Below are 17,184 nucleotides of genomic sequence, written 5' to 3' on the forward strand. Positions count from 1 at the left end.
TATAAGATATTTATAACGGTTTTTATTGTTTCCACGTATATCATACATTTATTCTATTACTTCTTGATTAAATACGTTACAAATAAGTAGCGAACGTGATGCGCGTCGCATTCTATTCGTATTCGTAGAAATTCCAATGTGAATGACACTTAACATCACATTAGATTATTCAATTTAATGATTTACTAGAATGGAAACACGCGAACGCGTAAAGGGGAAGGAGAGGGGAGAAACGAAATAAATTACAACGTGTGGTCATTAATCGAATAATACCGTTTGTGCCGTACATTTTATATTATTTTTTATCATCAATCGAGATAAAAGAGAACAAGTGTACGATAAAAGACACTTTTGTTTTCTAAATGTAACATAATTAAAAATATAATTTAAATATTTATTTAACGTGTCATTTGGAAAAACAAAGAAAGAACCGAAAATAGTATCACTCCTGTTGATACACAGATATCATAAATATAATTAAGTATGAAAAGCATACAAGAGATAATACGAAGGTAAATAAAGCGGAACTCTGAGTGCTTTTATAAGAGAAATTAGAAGCGAGAAAGTTCCGCCGTTGCAGGATAGACATTTCATTTTCTCCAAGCAGCTTCTGTTAACTCCGATAAAGTTTGAACAGCCATTTCGGGCAGTAATTGCTACGGTTTGTTGACCAAAGGCGATCCCGAATGAATCGTCTGAATGAAGGATCGATTCCGCAGAATGGGTAAGGGTACCGCAATATTCTCGCCCTCGCGCACGTATCTCTCGTCAAGACGTCAGCCGCTTCCCGTCTACGCGAAATAAGAGTTAAACGATGTCTGGTGAGTCTGCTGCACAAAAAAATTTCACGTAATGCTCCGAGAAAAGTCTTTTCGCTATTTTCTCCATCGATTGACTTTAATTATTCGGCAACGAAGGTTATCAAGGGCAATGCCACGAGATAATTAAACGGATAATACTATTAGGATATTATTATTATAATCCCAAACTTAACAAGCGATTTATTTAATTAACGAAATACGAAGAAAAGATTCGTAAAATTATGCTGACTTAGTTACGTGGGGAGTGAGCCAACTTATAACAATTTACGTCCCTTCTCGCGACCTAATTTAGCGGTAGCAGATATCGTGCTTTCAGCTGTCGTCAACAAGCACGAGGGTAAGTGAAAAATGCACAGTGTAGCTACAAACTTTATATAAATAAAACTAGAGTACTTACGGTAATTTTATTTTTCAACATAGTTTCCTTGCTTTTCAATACACTTGTTCAGTTGTTGCACAAGCTTCTTTATGCTGTCAGGAAAAACTGTTTCTGGCTGAACAGCGAGCCACGCATGCACCGTTGTTCCTGGGCTGAGGTAAATCGACGACTTTTTTAATGTCTCTTTGCGTGGACCAAATAAGTGGTGGTTTGAAGGGGCGAGATTGGGGCTGTACAGAGAATGGCCCAATACCTGAAACTTCATTTTCGGGAGTGTTTCAACACCGTAGGCAGCAGTATGCGAAAGGTCATTGTCCTGCAACAACGCAACACCTTACGACAATAGTCTTCGATTTGCTTCAAATTTCAATAATTCAAACTTTAATAATTCAACCAGTTATGCCATAACTCAAAGAGACATTAAAAAGGCGTCGATTTACCTCGGGCCAAGAACTGAAGCACGCGGTGCACGCGTAGCTCGCTATTTAGATAAAAAAATTTTTTCTGAACATAGTGTAAGGTTGGCTATTGAAAAGCTAGGAGGGTTGGTAGAGGAGAAAGGGAGGGAATAGTTAGTAGTTGTATGCGAGATGAACAAGAAGTGTGTCGGCCAGAAATATACGAAAAGTGAAAAGTTACTGCCGTGTCTCGTGATTCCGAATTTGTACCGTTAATAATTTTGACGTATATATTTTTCTCACGATATTATTTAATTATTATGTTATTTTAATAGAATTACGTGATATTTGAGGAAGCTGACGATGCGGAGTAAAGTCACTATGGAGATCATTTATTTGCACAATAGAAAGAAATGTCAAATGATATTGAGCAATCATATTATATTATAAATCTCCAGTTGGCGGAGCTGAAATATCGATTTTATTCACTTGCTCATACATAGGACTTCCATTTCTGTGAAATAGACAAGATTGAAAAGTACGGAAGTGCTTTCGTTTTATTGCTCGAGAAATCGAACGTCCTAAGTATAGTCCAAATAATCGTACTTTCTCGTGAGTTCCGCACCTCTCATCGCGATTTTATGTTTATCGCGGTGGAATCGTTCTTTGTTCGGCTGATTTTTCTCGAGAATCTTCAATAGCGTCGCGCGTTAGCTGATGGCCGGCTGCGGGATTATCGGGCGGATCGACATGTGTAACGATGCAGATGCAAAGCTTGAATATGCATAGACTGTTCTCCGATATATATGCCATTCCTTTGGAACGTATTTACCGACGAAAACACATGTTGCTCGGCAGCGGCTTAATAATAAATCACAATATCGAACGCATCACTGCCGCCACGAGAACCCAATCAGCCATCGTACTTGAATAATAATCTTTCTCAAAATAATTATGTCAGCAACTAAGATACTTAAAAGCGCATGTGGTATATAACAAAGCTTTGGTTCTCCAAAGGAGCACTTCTAAATTAAAAATAAGAAAAATTCTTTCCATTATTCTGTCATATTGCTACAAAATAAAATATAACAAATGTTGTATAATGAAATACTGAAAATGCATTCAAACTCGCAAAAAGATAATTTTCAATCTTTACCCCTAATGCATACACTGAGAAAAATTTTCATCGGATAAACCAATTAAATAGTATGTCCGATGGTTAATTTTTCCGATTACGTTTTCCGATTAAATTATGGATATATCCGATGAAATTTATCCGATGAAATTTGATTGAAAAACCGATCAAATTTTTCATCGGATATACAATTTAATCGGACATATCCGTTTGTTATCATGTAATTGGATTATCCGATTATATTTAATCGGACATTTTTCTCAGTGATACATATGTATAGTTAATTTAATAGATCTGCTTCATGTAACTTAAAGTAATGTACATATATTAGTTAGATTTGCAAATGTTTGCAAAGCGACGAATTAATTGCAATATATCATATTAATCTTACACCAAATTGTGATAAAGATTCGAGTGCAATCGTATTTAAAGTACGCGTGCGGAATATATTTGGCGGTTGTGAGAGCACGTGTCACTCTGTTAAAGAGCTCCAAATCCTGGTGAAACCCGATAATAAACGTACAACGGCATACACGTCGCGCTTCACTACGAGAAATCATCAATAATGGATAGGTGAATTTTACGCGTTATGAATGTAAATGCGGACAATGCAAGATCTCTCCACAAAAGTGCAATAACATTCAGTGACCCTCTGGTGTAATCCGATTGCATTTCAATTGCGATGCACGTGCGTAATAATCACGCGGTGCACGGACGTGAAAGAAATGTGCACTCTGACAATCTGACTCGGAGGGAAAAAAATTAAATGTCATTAATCTTCGAAGTCCTATAAAATAATTATTATTTCCTGATGAAATGTGTAAAATAAGCCGTGCCATCATAATAATATATGTATTCTACACGCGCGCGTATTATTGGAATAACAATTTTCAACCAAATATGAAACAAAATTTATTTTTTACAATCTGACTCAAATTTTAAATAGTCTTCTCCGAAGTTTATCCGACGTTAATTAATCCACATCTCTCTCTTCCTCTCCTCCCTCCCGCCCCCTCCCCCTCTCATTCCGCATGCGCGCGCGGGCGTGTGTGTGTACAGTGAATTAATATACGTGACATATGTACAATGCTGGAAAAGTTACTTTTTAAAAGTAACTAGTTACTGAGTCAATAATATACTCTCTAAAATTTGTGGAGTGAAAATACTGCCATGGAGTGAAATGTTCACCCTATTGGCGTGAATATTTCCTCCAACAAAGTGAATATTAACTCCAATGGAGTAAACATTTCACTCCATGGCAGTATTTTCACTCCACAAATTTTAGAGAGTAACTAGTTATCGTTACTATTATAGATTCTCTAAAGTAACTCGTTTACTTTTATAATATTTCTTCGTTACAACATTAATAAAAGCAATGAAATTTTATGCTTAAAATTGCAAGACCAAAGGCAATTTAAGGAGAAAGACTTTATAATGCTTAAATTACGATATAATCCAAGTCAGCACATATCGTGCTAGCAAAATTGCGGAGGGTTGGCCATGTAATGCTTGGTGTTTCTCTCCTAGAAAGATTATCTACAATATTTAAAGTTATTCTTAAGACTATCTTAAATATAACATGGGCTATGAATATCAAAACTGAAGGTTGAGTATCCAAAAATGATGTTATAAGGATCAAAGTATAAAAATTAACGATAAATTAAGTAACTGTTAAATTCATTAGCATTACTGAAAAATGTAATTACATTACCGCTACCGTTACAAAAGAAACAAAATGTAATGCCGTTAAAACTTACACATGATCTTAATCTAAGCGTATCTCACAATCAGATGTGGTTTGAGTTAGGTTAGATTCGGTTATATTTGTGCAAAGTGCAGCCTCCCCCAAAGGGAGCAATACACTGGATTTGTTCTGGGTATTTGCATGAAAATTTTGCATATTGAAATAAACTTGTTGATTTCTTATTATGATAATTATTTTGTAAATCTGTATGTAATTTCATAATTTTACTAATAAAATAGAATATTTCAATGAGATATTTGGAATTTTAATTATTTACTTCACGATAAAATATTAAAAAATGTAAATTAAGCCAAATATAAGTGAAATTCTAATTTCTCGGAAACAACGTATTTCCGCAATTATAGTTTTGACTATATTTAGATAATACATACAATACATACCGGTAAAACTGCAGCCCAATCAGAGGTGAGTAGTTCACTAAAGTCTTATCACAAATTGTAATAAATATATCATAATTCGTACATCTGAACTGCTGCAACATGCATCTGCATACTTATGCATATATACATATAAAAATTCACAAGAAAGTGTATTGTATTAGAAATGATCAAGTATGTGTAAAAAAGATTCTTCAGCTTTAATCTTGAAGGTAAAAGGGATATGTCGTGTTTTTCTGTATTTCTCATATTCTTTGTAATGCATATTTGTTGACTTTAGCATATAGAAAAAAAAAGATACTGTAAAACTGCATTTCGCGGAGTTATTTATCGGAACAATGTCGGCACGAGCGCGAGTAGATTACTATCATCCCTGTTTTGTGAATAATGAGAGCTTTATACCGCAACGCCTGAATCCGCTCAGCGCTTCGCTTCAGCGCTGGAACAATGAGAGCTTCCGCGGCAGTGCGCTGTTTCCGTCCACACTTTTCATCGCATCGATGCACATTCCACCATACTTCTCCGAATACATCCTACGATCGGCCGGCTGATCGAATGAATCAACGAAACACACGGCTAAAATACCACGGAGATGCATAATCCCAAAGCTAATTGTTCCTAATTGGATTTCGTGCTTCCACCCACACATTTGTTCGATATTCATGTTTATGTCAAAACTATTCTGACCATTTTGCTGAAGCAATAAGGTGCGATTACATTGCAGTTAGTTGTGACTATGTAATAATGGTATTTCACAATCATAATGTAATATAAAATGATCTTATATATAAGATATTAGACATAATTTTAAATCTAATATCTTATATATAAGATATTCATGTTTATGTCAAAACTATTCTGACCATTTTGCTGAAGCAATAAGGTGCGATTACATTGTAGTTGTGACTATGTATTAATGGTATTTCACAATCGTAATATAATATAAAATTATCTTATATATAAGATATTAGATTTAAAATTGTGTATGTATACAGTTTTATTGCTGAATTAATTATTGTTTTGTAATGTTGAAGCATTTGATATAATCAGTAACTTTTACCATGTGCAAATGAGCAGTGTCCACCTGCTCCGTGTCCAACATTATGGTCTGCAACTTTTCAAAAGAACGGTGTCCATTTGCGCCGTGTTCAACTTTACGGTGTGCAACTTTTATGTGTCAAAAATTTCTGTGTCCAAATGAACCGTGTGCAACATTCCGTGTCCATTTGCACTGTGTCTATTTGCGCAGAGTCAACTTGTACTGTGTCCAAGTAAGCCTCTCCCGTAATATTACCCTCATGGTCCTATTTTGCGTCTTTTACAATTTATTCAATTGTGTCTCTCCCATTACTAATTAAAAGTGAGTGTGAGAGAGAGAGGGGGGGGAGCACAATGCAATTTTCGATACTTGAAGAAAAATGATATCTGTGTCAAGAAGTTACAGACGATCGCCGCACGTGTAGGTATGTACGTACAATAATATCGCATCGGAGAAAAATAAGAAAAAAAGGTGGACCTACACATTTCAACGTCGCAGTTACCGGAACAAATAGCGCTCGTTTCTGCAAAAATTGCTTGAGCGATACATCGGTTAAAGAATCGAAACTGCCAGCTCGCGTACCCTTTGCGACGAGTGCCCTCGATGTCTTCAGCGACTCGCAAAATTGCCGGAGCTTTGCTTAACAGGCGCTAAGAGCGGGAACCTGCGTCGCAAGCTAAAAAAGAACTCTGAACATTCCGGCCGGGATGCAATCGAACGGGAAACTCGATCCCCCAGTTCGATTTGTCAACGTTATTCGAAAAACGTGATTGGCGGGAAGAGACTGCGGTTCGCCGATCCGATTTACATTACATTTCGCGCGAATTCGATCGGATACGGATTCTCGACGACAAGCGTCATTAAAGTACTCCAGCTTTCTCGAACTGGTTGCCACTCGACACGCGCTAGTGCTTAATTAATGCAAATGTGGCACAAACATCTTGTTGCTCTGCACATTCGGTCTCTCTATGAACTCTTAGTAAAAATTTGGAGCTTCTTGATGTACGTTTCTTGATGCAAAAAGAAACAAAAATAGCAATCGGACCGTCAGAAAAAAAGATATATTCTTCTCTCGTAATCATAATCAGATTCATAATCTATTCAGTGCAAAATGAAGATAATGTAAAATTGCGCAAAATTCTCCCTCTAACAGGCCCGTATAAAACTCGCACAACTTTCAAACTACTCATCATACAATAATTCTTCGTTAAATAAGTTAATTGTTTTTCTAACTTAACAATAATGCAACCAGATATTAATTTAACGGATTTTATAGGAGAGTTAAATTTTACTAAATAAAGCAATAAACTGTAGAGAAGAGCGTTTTCTACCATATTATTTTAACTTACTTACGTTTAAATAAAATGAACCCTAATATACTTCACGTACTAAAATTAATTGAAAGACTAATGTATCAATCATTCTAGGCGTTAGTTAAATCATAGCTTACCTGTAGCTACGTAAGGTTGCATTTTCTCCACCTTAAGAAATTGTTTGAAAGAAGCTTCGAGGTAACCACATGCATTAGAGAATGCATGAAGGTGCAGAGTGTTCCAGACCACCTGTGCAGAGTGTAACGCACCACCTGTTAATAATGGATTCCAGAGTTTTTCAGATAAAAATCCTACCAAAATACCGAGGATATGATAGTTTTTAAATGGGAAATGTTTCAAGTTGACAAATCAAGTTGTCCGAAATTCGCGCAATTAGGCATGTCACATTGCACAGTAGTTGAAGGTATATTTCTAAGCGCATCAATTCAGACAGTATGTATGCAAAATTATATTAGTTTCGAGAATATATTTGAAGCCTGTATCGGACGGACTGAGATTGAGATTAAATTGAAATTTCGGTAATTAGAGTAAAAGCCACTAAACTTGAGATTAGTGAATTTTATTCCGATTGGTCAAACTTCAATCTAATCTCAATCTCGATCCGTAGTCTGATACTAGCTTAACGTGCTTGAAAATACCTTCACTGTGAGGACACCGCATATTGCCGTAGCGCCTTATGCCACCTTAGAACTGGAGCAGAAAGATTGTCGTAAGACCTAGAGTCTACATAAGATGTCGGGTGTCAGGTAGTAGTCGGAAGCGGGAGCGTCCCATTTGGCCACGTTAATATTGACCACGTAAATATTGGCCACGTTGTGTTTGACCGCGTTGCAATTGACCACGGTCCCGATTGACCACGGTCCCGATTGACCACAATCCCCACGTAAGGTAGGGTTGTTACTTTAAGGGTCCTTTCTGGTTTGTTAGGTCAAAAAAATCGAAAAAATTTTTTTTGCATAATTTGATAGCCCTAAGTATGTAGAATATTGTGATAAAAGCACAAAGTGAAATTCGTAACGGTTTTAAAGTTATGAGCCTTTGAACCAGCCGTGCGCGGGCAGGTATACGGCGAAACTTTAAACTTTAAACGCATTTTCCCGAAAACCACATTTTTCGACTTGGCGGAAGTAATAACTCACACAATTTTCAACGAATCACATCCGGTCTTCTTTTAACATGTATAAAAATGTTTGTTCTATGGAATAGACCATTATTATATCGATATCTGTAATATTTTATTTTTTATCAACACAAAAGTATCGGAAATTTTTAGCAAAAAGTGAACATTATTTTTGAAATGTCGCCATTTTGTCAATTTTTGTTCAAACTTATTTTCTTTGGTCTATTCCAGAATTACATTTATTCTTAACAGAAAAATCGTTGTGTTAGCTGTTTCAGACAAATTTTAAGACCTGGAGAACTTCCGCCAGGACGCCATGGTTGGCGCGCAGAGATTTTGGCTGCTCCATATTCCGCTGCAGTAAATTAATAAAATTGACTAAAAGTTTTTTTAAATATACTTTAAAGTGTAATAAATACAATATAAAAGGTTTTAGTTTCTACGATGTTTACTTTTTCTACAAAAAATTCACAAACATTGCCTATTTTTTTACCTAACAAACCAGAAAGGACCCTTAAATTTTTGCCGTGGTCAATCAGGACCGCGGTCCATTGCAACGTGGCCAAACGAGCGCCACTCGTCGGGAGCATGCGCGCTACTTGTTTTGGCTAGTCGGAAAAATGTTGAAAATTTAGTTGTATAATATAATTATTTAATAAAACATTATTATATATGTATATGTTTTACCTTATTCACACAGGCACTTGCGAGCCAGATTATAAAACGCATGTCGTGATTTTACCGACATTATATTATAACAAGCTGCAGCGACTTCCGACATTCAGCAACGACTTACGATATCATATGTAGACTAGGCCTAAGGCGTGTTATACGATACGTCGTACGTCGCTGTCGGATGTCGGGACGTAGCCGATGGTCTAATGAGAAAGTTTCTTTTTTGATTTATTTTTATAATCTACAGGGAACTCTTAAACTCTTCGAAAAGAAGCGGGAACTGAGGTCGGAACTACAAAATTTTAATGTTGGGGTTGCTAACTTTACACGCCCTCGCGAAGCAACATACACGACAATATTTTGCGTTGACTCCGACACCGACTTAAGTCTTATGACGGGATTGTAAACGATCCCGACAAACTTCCTGTTCAGACCTTTAGGCTCATGGCACATTGAGAAAAATTTCCATCAGATAAACAATTTAAATAACGTTTTCGATGGTTAATTTTTCCGATTAACTTTTCCGAAAACATATTTAGTGGCTTGTCCAATGAAAATTTGTCTCATTATCAGCGAGCGCAACATATTATCAAGTTTTAAGATTTTACCTTTCTTCTTGTGTCTGTATGTGTCTATGTGTGTCTACTTTTTCGAGATACCAAATCTTTTTCTTCGCTGGTCGTATGTTATAAAATAATTTTTGAAATCGTAGAAACGGAAGAAAATCCTCGAATAGTGGAAACTCCTCGCGCGCAATATTCTTATGCTGCCGCGATGATCATTTTATTTTTGTCATTGTAATTTCAGAAAATGCGCTCCGCGGCCGTGTGCATCGCCTTCGTCCTGACGTACACGAGCGGGTCGTTTGTCGCAGGTTTGCGATATATCGATCCGCAGGCGGGAAGTAACGGCGACATCGGCGACAAACGATTGGACCTGACCGAGCCGTCGTGCGACGAGCTGCGCGCTATGTGGAGGTACACGAAGAGGCAGAGCAGAGCCGCTAAAACCACCAACGGATACCCGATGTACTCGTTCAATCCCAATATATGGCCACGTACCGCAATGTTTCCCGATCGCATTAAATTATCCAGAGGATACACGCGAGGTAAGATCCTACAATGTTTTTCGAGACACGAAACCGCGACGGAATCTGGTAAAATCTTTCTGAAAATCCAGAGTTTTGCCTTTGCCGTTCGTGTTATCATAAAAAAAACTAGAGATGATTTCTTTAAACGTAAGATGAAAGAATTCGCAAAAATTTAAGAAAACTGATTTGGCTTTGCACAGACATTGTCGCTCCTACACGACTGAAATTACGAGAAGAGTTGGAAGGTAAGCAAATCTGCATAATTTTTCAATTTGTGCTTGATGTATAATATTAATGTGAAATTGCGTACGAGCGATTTAGAAGATAAATATTCTTCCTCGCGAGATCGCTTCGTGGCGAACATTTGTCAGACGACCCAATGCTAATAAGACGTGATTTACTTTGCGAACCGGTGTAACTTTATCGATGATAAAAAAAAAGCACCGGCGTGATGTAATTGGAATGAAACGGCGGATGTAAGGGAAGGAATATGTGCGTGCGTTTTGTCGATTTTATGCATCGAGTGGTGCATCGTTGCCCACTAGAGTTGCAACGCAAACTTGCCTAAGCACACAGGCTGCAATACCATCTTGCAAATGTACGCGTCACACATGTGGGTCAAGCGCGCCACTTTACCGCGTATACGCGCCAGGCACTTACGCTAACGAGTATACGCTACGATTCAGGCTAATTATCAGGGGAATGTTGGTTACCTATCGCTTTGAAGCGCGATAGTATCGCAGACTCGAATCGCAGGCGCTTTGACTGAACCCAAATTCGATTGCCCGTGCAAAGCGAACGTGCAATTAACACACATCGCGCTCGAATTATTTAATTCCCTATCTTGCGATTCTTTATCGACGAAAATTGGCCAAATATTTTTAATCGTAGTTGACATGCAAAGATAAATAGAGGAAAGTCCCCTACTATGAGATAGCACGGTCTCCGTTTAAATTAATAGGCATCATCTGTGGATTCCATCATGAATTTATTGCTCTTGGAGCAAAATCTGTTTAGTGGAAAATTCATTGTTAGATCTTGTAATCGTTGCGAAAAAAAAGATTTGTGATTGAATTTGGGCGTTGAAAACCTGCTATCTCTCATAATAGAGGACTTTCCTCTAATGATAACAAAGATAAAAATCAGTTTAATTTCAGCAACGACTCTCAACTTTAATTATAATCTCTCTTTCTCTTTCACTTTTTAATTTATTTCCCATATTTGTCAATTTATTTTGATTTTACAACGACGCAGTGTGATGTACATCAATATTTGTCTCCATGAGGTTAATAATTAAAGAAATTACTTATTAAAGTCGATTAAAGTGATTAATCATGAGATATAGGTAATTTAATATGATATAAAGGGAGAGAAAGAGAGAGAATCAATTAAACTATAATTAAAGTTAAGAGTTGCTAAAATTAAATTAGTCCGTTATTTATCTTTGCATTTGTGTACACACTGTGACGCCGCTAATGCGGTAAATTCATTTATAATCATTATACTCTCATTATAATTGAGGATTAACTTTAACCACGGTGCTTACTTTTCCCGTTTACTCGAGAAGTCTTCATCAATCAGCGGCTTATGTGTATTAGTACACTGAGAAACATTTTCATCGGATTAAACAATTAAATAGTATTTTCGATAGTTAATTTTTCCGACTACGTTTTCCGATTAAATTATGGATACATCCGATGAAATTTATCCAATGAAATGCAGTTACCGATGAAATTTCATTGAAAAACCGATCATATTTTTCATCGGATATATCCGTTTGTTATTATGTAATTGGATTATCCGATTGTATTTAATCGGACGTTTTTCTCAGTGTAGCAATATCACATTTATTTTTACTGTCCGATTGAATGTATATTATACATTGAGTAAAAATATATATTTAGGCTCGAGAGGCAACAAATTTAAATATTGTATTTTAGTATCGACGAACCATTTAATCAATTTTCTCGCAATCACCGTGTCGCAAATAGTTTAGCGAGTAGTACACACACGGCTTTTAAACAAACGCAACAGCAGAGCTCTATTCCAATTAACATCTCTAATTTATATGCGAAAACTACATCGCGACTGACGCTACGAAATTCATGACATCTTCGCCCACGCGAAAACGTCAGCGTCCTCAAAGCTCTTTTCATCCATCGAAACGCAATATACAGGCTTCTTGACCTGACATCACTCATTCCCACCTACACGGAGAACGCATCTCTATATAATCTTGACGATTTTAATCACTCGTAACACGTTATGCCGACTGCCATTCCGAAAATCAAGTTCATAATTTCTATGTATAAGGCAAAGTAAAAGGTCCACGAGATGAACAGAAATATCAATTTAAACGATATATACATAATAATTCGATTTATTGATATCTATAATAACACAGCCCCACAAAAAAAAGTTGTCTGGGCCTAAAACCAGACAAGTGTATTCCTACACTGAGAAAAATGTCCGATTAAATATAATCGGATAATCCAATTACATGATAACAAACAGATATATCCGATTAAATTGTATGTCCGATGAAAAATATGATCGGTTTTTCAATCAAATTTCATCGATAACTGCATTTCATCGGATAAATTTCATCGGATGTATCCATAATTTAATCGGAAAACGTAATCGGAAAAATTATCCATCGGAAACACTATTTAATTGGTTTATCCGATGGGAATTTTTTCTCAGTGTATGTATTTTGACCCGCTGAATCTGAATCTGAGGTCAGAATTGAACAATTTCTAGCTTTATCGCCCCTAAGCTCAAAAAACTCATAATTTCACGAAACGGGTACTTTTGCTAGACGTACCCACTCCTCGGTCTGCGGAACTAAAATAATATGAACATGTTTTTTTAGTATTTTGATCCGCTGAATACAAATCCGTGGTCAGAAATGCTCCGTCAGATCTCAAATCCTCCCTAAACTCAAAAAATGCATTAAAGTTCCCCAATAAATTGCTTCTTGATCAATCAGGAGTCTGCTAAAAAACGATTGAATTTTTTGTTTTAAGTAGGGTAGTTTTTTACCTCGCAAAACAGTCTATTAAAGCTGCAAAAACAATTCAGCTACTACCTCGGCTTGTGACACCGGACTCTTTTACTCTCAAAGACTCTGTGCAATGGTTTTCTCTTACGTTTCTTTCCCCTCGGTTATCTAACCTGAATCACGTATAAAGTGATACTTTTAATTTCTCTTTGTTTTTTTTATATAAAGTTGACTGTTCCTGGTTTTGTCTTGATGCGTACTTTAATCGCGTGGAAAAATCTTGCAATTTTATAAAGCCAATTTCAAATTTAGTTAGAACTACGGATTGAAATTTTCAAATACCAATATCTTTTCTATTAGACTTCTGAACTGAGTGTTTTAGATATGAAAATGTTCTGTTATGCGGTCCGCAACTTATCTTGGCATTATTTTGTGCATAAAAGCTAATAAAAAGAATTACAAGCGCAAAAACTATGTATATTTAACTGTGTCGATAAAAAAGATGGCTAAAGGATCCTCTCAAATCGTCGGATATTCCAAAAATTTTATAAAAACTTTTATACAATCCAATCTTTCCCTCTCGACGTCTAACAAAATTAAGAGCCGCATATTAACGCTTGAGTAATTAATAACAGAAAAAAATGTTTCTCCCGCATACCTGTCCAACAGTTCACGACTAATCCCTTGCTTTCACTGCGTTATCAAGTTTCGGACAATGAGAAGGGCAGTTTTTTTTTTGCGTCAGGCAAAATAACATTTGCGGGAAAGAAGCTGGAAGTGAAGGACTGATAATTCGCAGGGAGACACGCTGGACGGCCGCGTAGTCGGGCTGCCGGAGGTGCACCAATTTACGGGAGGATGGTGCACAAGGCCCCGGCAGGAAGCCGATGGAGAAATGCGATGCGGGGACCTTCGCGTATGAGGATCATTGAGGAGTTATCGCGACATTTCGGGACCGTGAATACAGGTCCTTATTTGCTGAACAATCGTCGAACCAACTTCCGCGTCGGCGGCGGTATCTCATCGCAGGTCCCTCAATCCGGCAGTTTCGAGGCGCTCAAAAATCTCGTCCAGGCCGAGAGAGCACGCGAATTACAGGTCAGTCACCGATCCTTGCACCGAACGGTTCGTTAATTCTTTGAATGCCTGTTAGACACTTGGACCCGGTTTCACCAAACGTTGTGTAACTTTAATCTTGGTTTAATTCACGTTTGTTTCTTTCTAAAGTAATAGTTGGAAAGAGGCAAAGAATGAATTAGGCTAAGCTTAAAGTTAAACGACGTTGGTGACACCAAGCTTTAACTAGGTAAACATGTGGCCTTGTTAATTTGTAAACGCATAGCAAATTATATGAAAGTTTTTACAAAATTTTTTTTTACAACGCTTCTCTTTACCAAGATATTTGTTTCTAAAGTTAAAATTTCAGAAGTATTGTTCTTAAACAACTTTCATATTAGGGGTTTAGGGGATAAATTATGTACAATTATTTCGACACTTACAGGCAAATTTTCCCAGTAACATACGTCTAATAAATGTTTAAAAACAGATTTAGCTGTCGGATAATCGTGTTTGCCTCAAAGCCTGCTTTATCTCGTCTCACATGAATGTTATCTTACGAGTCCGAGACGTATCAGCAGCCCGTTGTACCGCGGCGTGTATTTAATTGTGCAAAATATTCTGTTAACAGTAAGATAATTCGCCATAACGCTGCTGTTTTTCCTGACATATTATTTAGAAATATTCAAATTAACGCGTTCATTGTTTTGTATATGTTAAACAATCTATAATCTTCTTCGAAGCATTTAATAATCTTATATTTCCACAAAATTAGTCTTATTTATTAATACTATAATTGTCACTTGAAAAATGCGTATGATTATTTTGACGATACAATCATTTTCTTCATTATGATCTTCAATTTGAAAATAAGTTATTTTCTGTCCAATATTGTTCCGCTTCCATTCAAAAAAATTATTCTTACATAATAAGCATATATTTTTATTGATTGAATTATATAAAATTGCTTTATTCAAGTAAGTTTTCCTCCCTTTAACGCAATATCATCTCATTTCAAGATTTTCATGTTAAAACTAAACATATTGTATTTTCAAAAGAAGAATATTCTTTTTTTTTCTGTGTAAGCAACTTAACTTTTAGCAGGAAAGATATACTTGTTATACCTGCCTCAACATCCTCAATACATTATATAGGTTGTGTAAATAATATGTGTACTTCAGGAGCAACATACAGCTGAAGAGATGATAGCGAAAGCCGCCGCTTTTAGAGACAGTAAAGACCTAGTAAACGAAGAGCAACTGCTGAATCGACAACAATCGCGAAAGCAATTCTCCAATTCATTGCCACTCCTAGAAATTACACCAAAGGTCAATTACGATTACAATCAGCGGCGTTACAACAACCCGCCTAACATTGGTCAAGCTTGGTCGGTAAGTTCTTTTACCTCTAAAATTTCTCTAAAGTGTCACTATTTGTTCCAACTTATCCGAAGTCCGACATCTTACAGTAATCTCGAATCTAAATATCAGTTTTATTGTAATCATTTTCCTCTAAATTCTCTTCTCTTTCTTAAGTTCCAATATAATTATTGTTAGATCACTCAGATCTTATAAATCACGTAATACTTTCGTATTTACAATCTCTATGATTCTTACATTCTTCTCTTCTTAAATTAAAACGTTCTTGCGCGCATTATTTGTCAAGTTATCGCTTTCTTAACCTGAGAGTGTACATTTTTCTTTACAGAGGAGCGGACCTCTTCCGCGAGAATACATGTTACCTTAGTATGCTGCGAATTGTTGCGAGGAAACGGTACAAATCCGAAAACTGCCGCATGCATACTAGTGTTTGTGTCTGCTCTGTAACCGACGACGCAGCTGCAGCCGGTTGCAGCTGTCAGCGATGCTGCGACTGCAAGAATAAGCGACGCTCGTCTTGAAGATCGCGTATGTTTTGAAGAACCTATGGCTCTGGTATCTCTGCGAATCTTTAAATTTTTGTGTCAACAATACGTAAGTGCAAATCAGAAATGTTAATCCAATATCAGCCAGTGTCGAGAAATCCTTTCGACATCCGGTTGCAAAAAAAGGCAGTCATTCTCCGTATCGAAAGTTTTAATACCCCAAACGAATTCTAAGAAAGAACACAAGTATCAGAAATGGATTGAATAAGGACACCTCTATTAAGTAAAAATTCCAAAGAGCTATGTTTCTTGAATATATCGAAATATCGCATGCATATCTCTAACGTAAATAGAATTAAATATTAAATTAAATATTAAATGCATGAAATAAATTTTATTTATATATGGGATCTCATTAATGATGTGCATGCGTTTTTCATATATGTATATATTTGTGCAGTTCGATGCAGTTTCGCAATAAAAGCGAAACAAGTAATTTGACATAAAACGGCACATTTTTATGGATTGTAATTCTCCGCGTTTGAAATTTGCAAAATGAAACGTCAGAGAGCAAAAAAGATGAATATTATAGTAGATTCATTAAATTCGCACACATTAATTGTGTTATCATCAGAACAACTCAGAAAAAGAAAACTTTCCTTTCACGATTTCAAAGTTATAATTTTTAAAGTGATATAAAACCTAAAATTGCCCCCCCCCTCTCTCTCTCTCTCTCTCTCTCTCTCTCTCTTTCTATCTCTATCTCTATCTATTTATCTATCTATCTATCTATCTTTTGAAATCCGATTTGTATAGGTCGAAAAAGATAGAAGTTTGTTCAGTCATTTCAAGCAAAACTCCTCAATGGATTTAATTTCATCAAAAAAGTGAACCATTTGCCGGAGTTTTTTTTTCACAAAAACATTTTTGTAAATTTAACAAAATAAACTTTGGTTAAATGAGGCGAAGTTTGTTCGAAATATTAAACCGGATTTCAAAAGTATGCCGTAGATGTCAGAAAATCACCAGTCAACTATTATACATTGCGAAAAAAAACTCAAAACGCAAATGCGATTCAATGCGCAATTGCACAGACTGAATCACATTTGCAGCTTTCACGTGCAAAATTT

The 17,184-nt window shown here is 36.3% G+C and overlaps 1 protein-coding gene across 1 annotated transcript in view; it reads left to right on the forward strand.

The window, feature by feature from the left end:
- LOC105566337 overlaps positions 1-16,786 on the forward strand; it is a 25,586-nt gene extending 8,800 nt beyond the window's left edge. The window contains exons 2-6 of the mRNA XM_012020252.1: positions 9,851-10,151; positions 10,334-10,378; positions 13,934-14,232; positions 15,372-15,581; positions 15,898-16,786. Of these exons, the coding sequence (XP_011875642.1) occupies positions 9,854-10,151; positions 10,334-10,378; positions 13,934-14,232; positions 15,372-15,581; positions 15,898-15,936 (891 nt within the window). The 5' untranslated portion in view covers positions 9,851-9,853 and the 3' untranslated portion in view covers positions 15,937-16,786. The remainder of the gene's footprint in view (positions 1-9,850; positions 10,152-10,333; positions 10,379-13,933; positions 14,233-15,371; positions 15,582-15,897) is intronic.
- Positions 16,787-17,184: the final 398 nt, after the last annotated feature.

This window comes from Vollenhovia emeryi, unplaced genomic scaffold (assembly GCF_000949405.1).
Source record: "Vollenhovia emeryi isolate VEMERY1.0 unplaced genomic scaffold, V.emery_V1.0 DF939145.1, whole genome shotgun sequence".
NCBI classification, from domain to species: Eukaryota; Metazoa; Arthropoda; class Insecta; order Hymenoptera; family Formicidae; genus Vollenhovia; species Vollenhovia emeryi.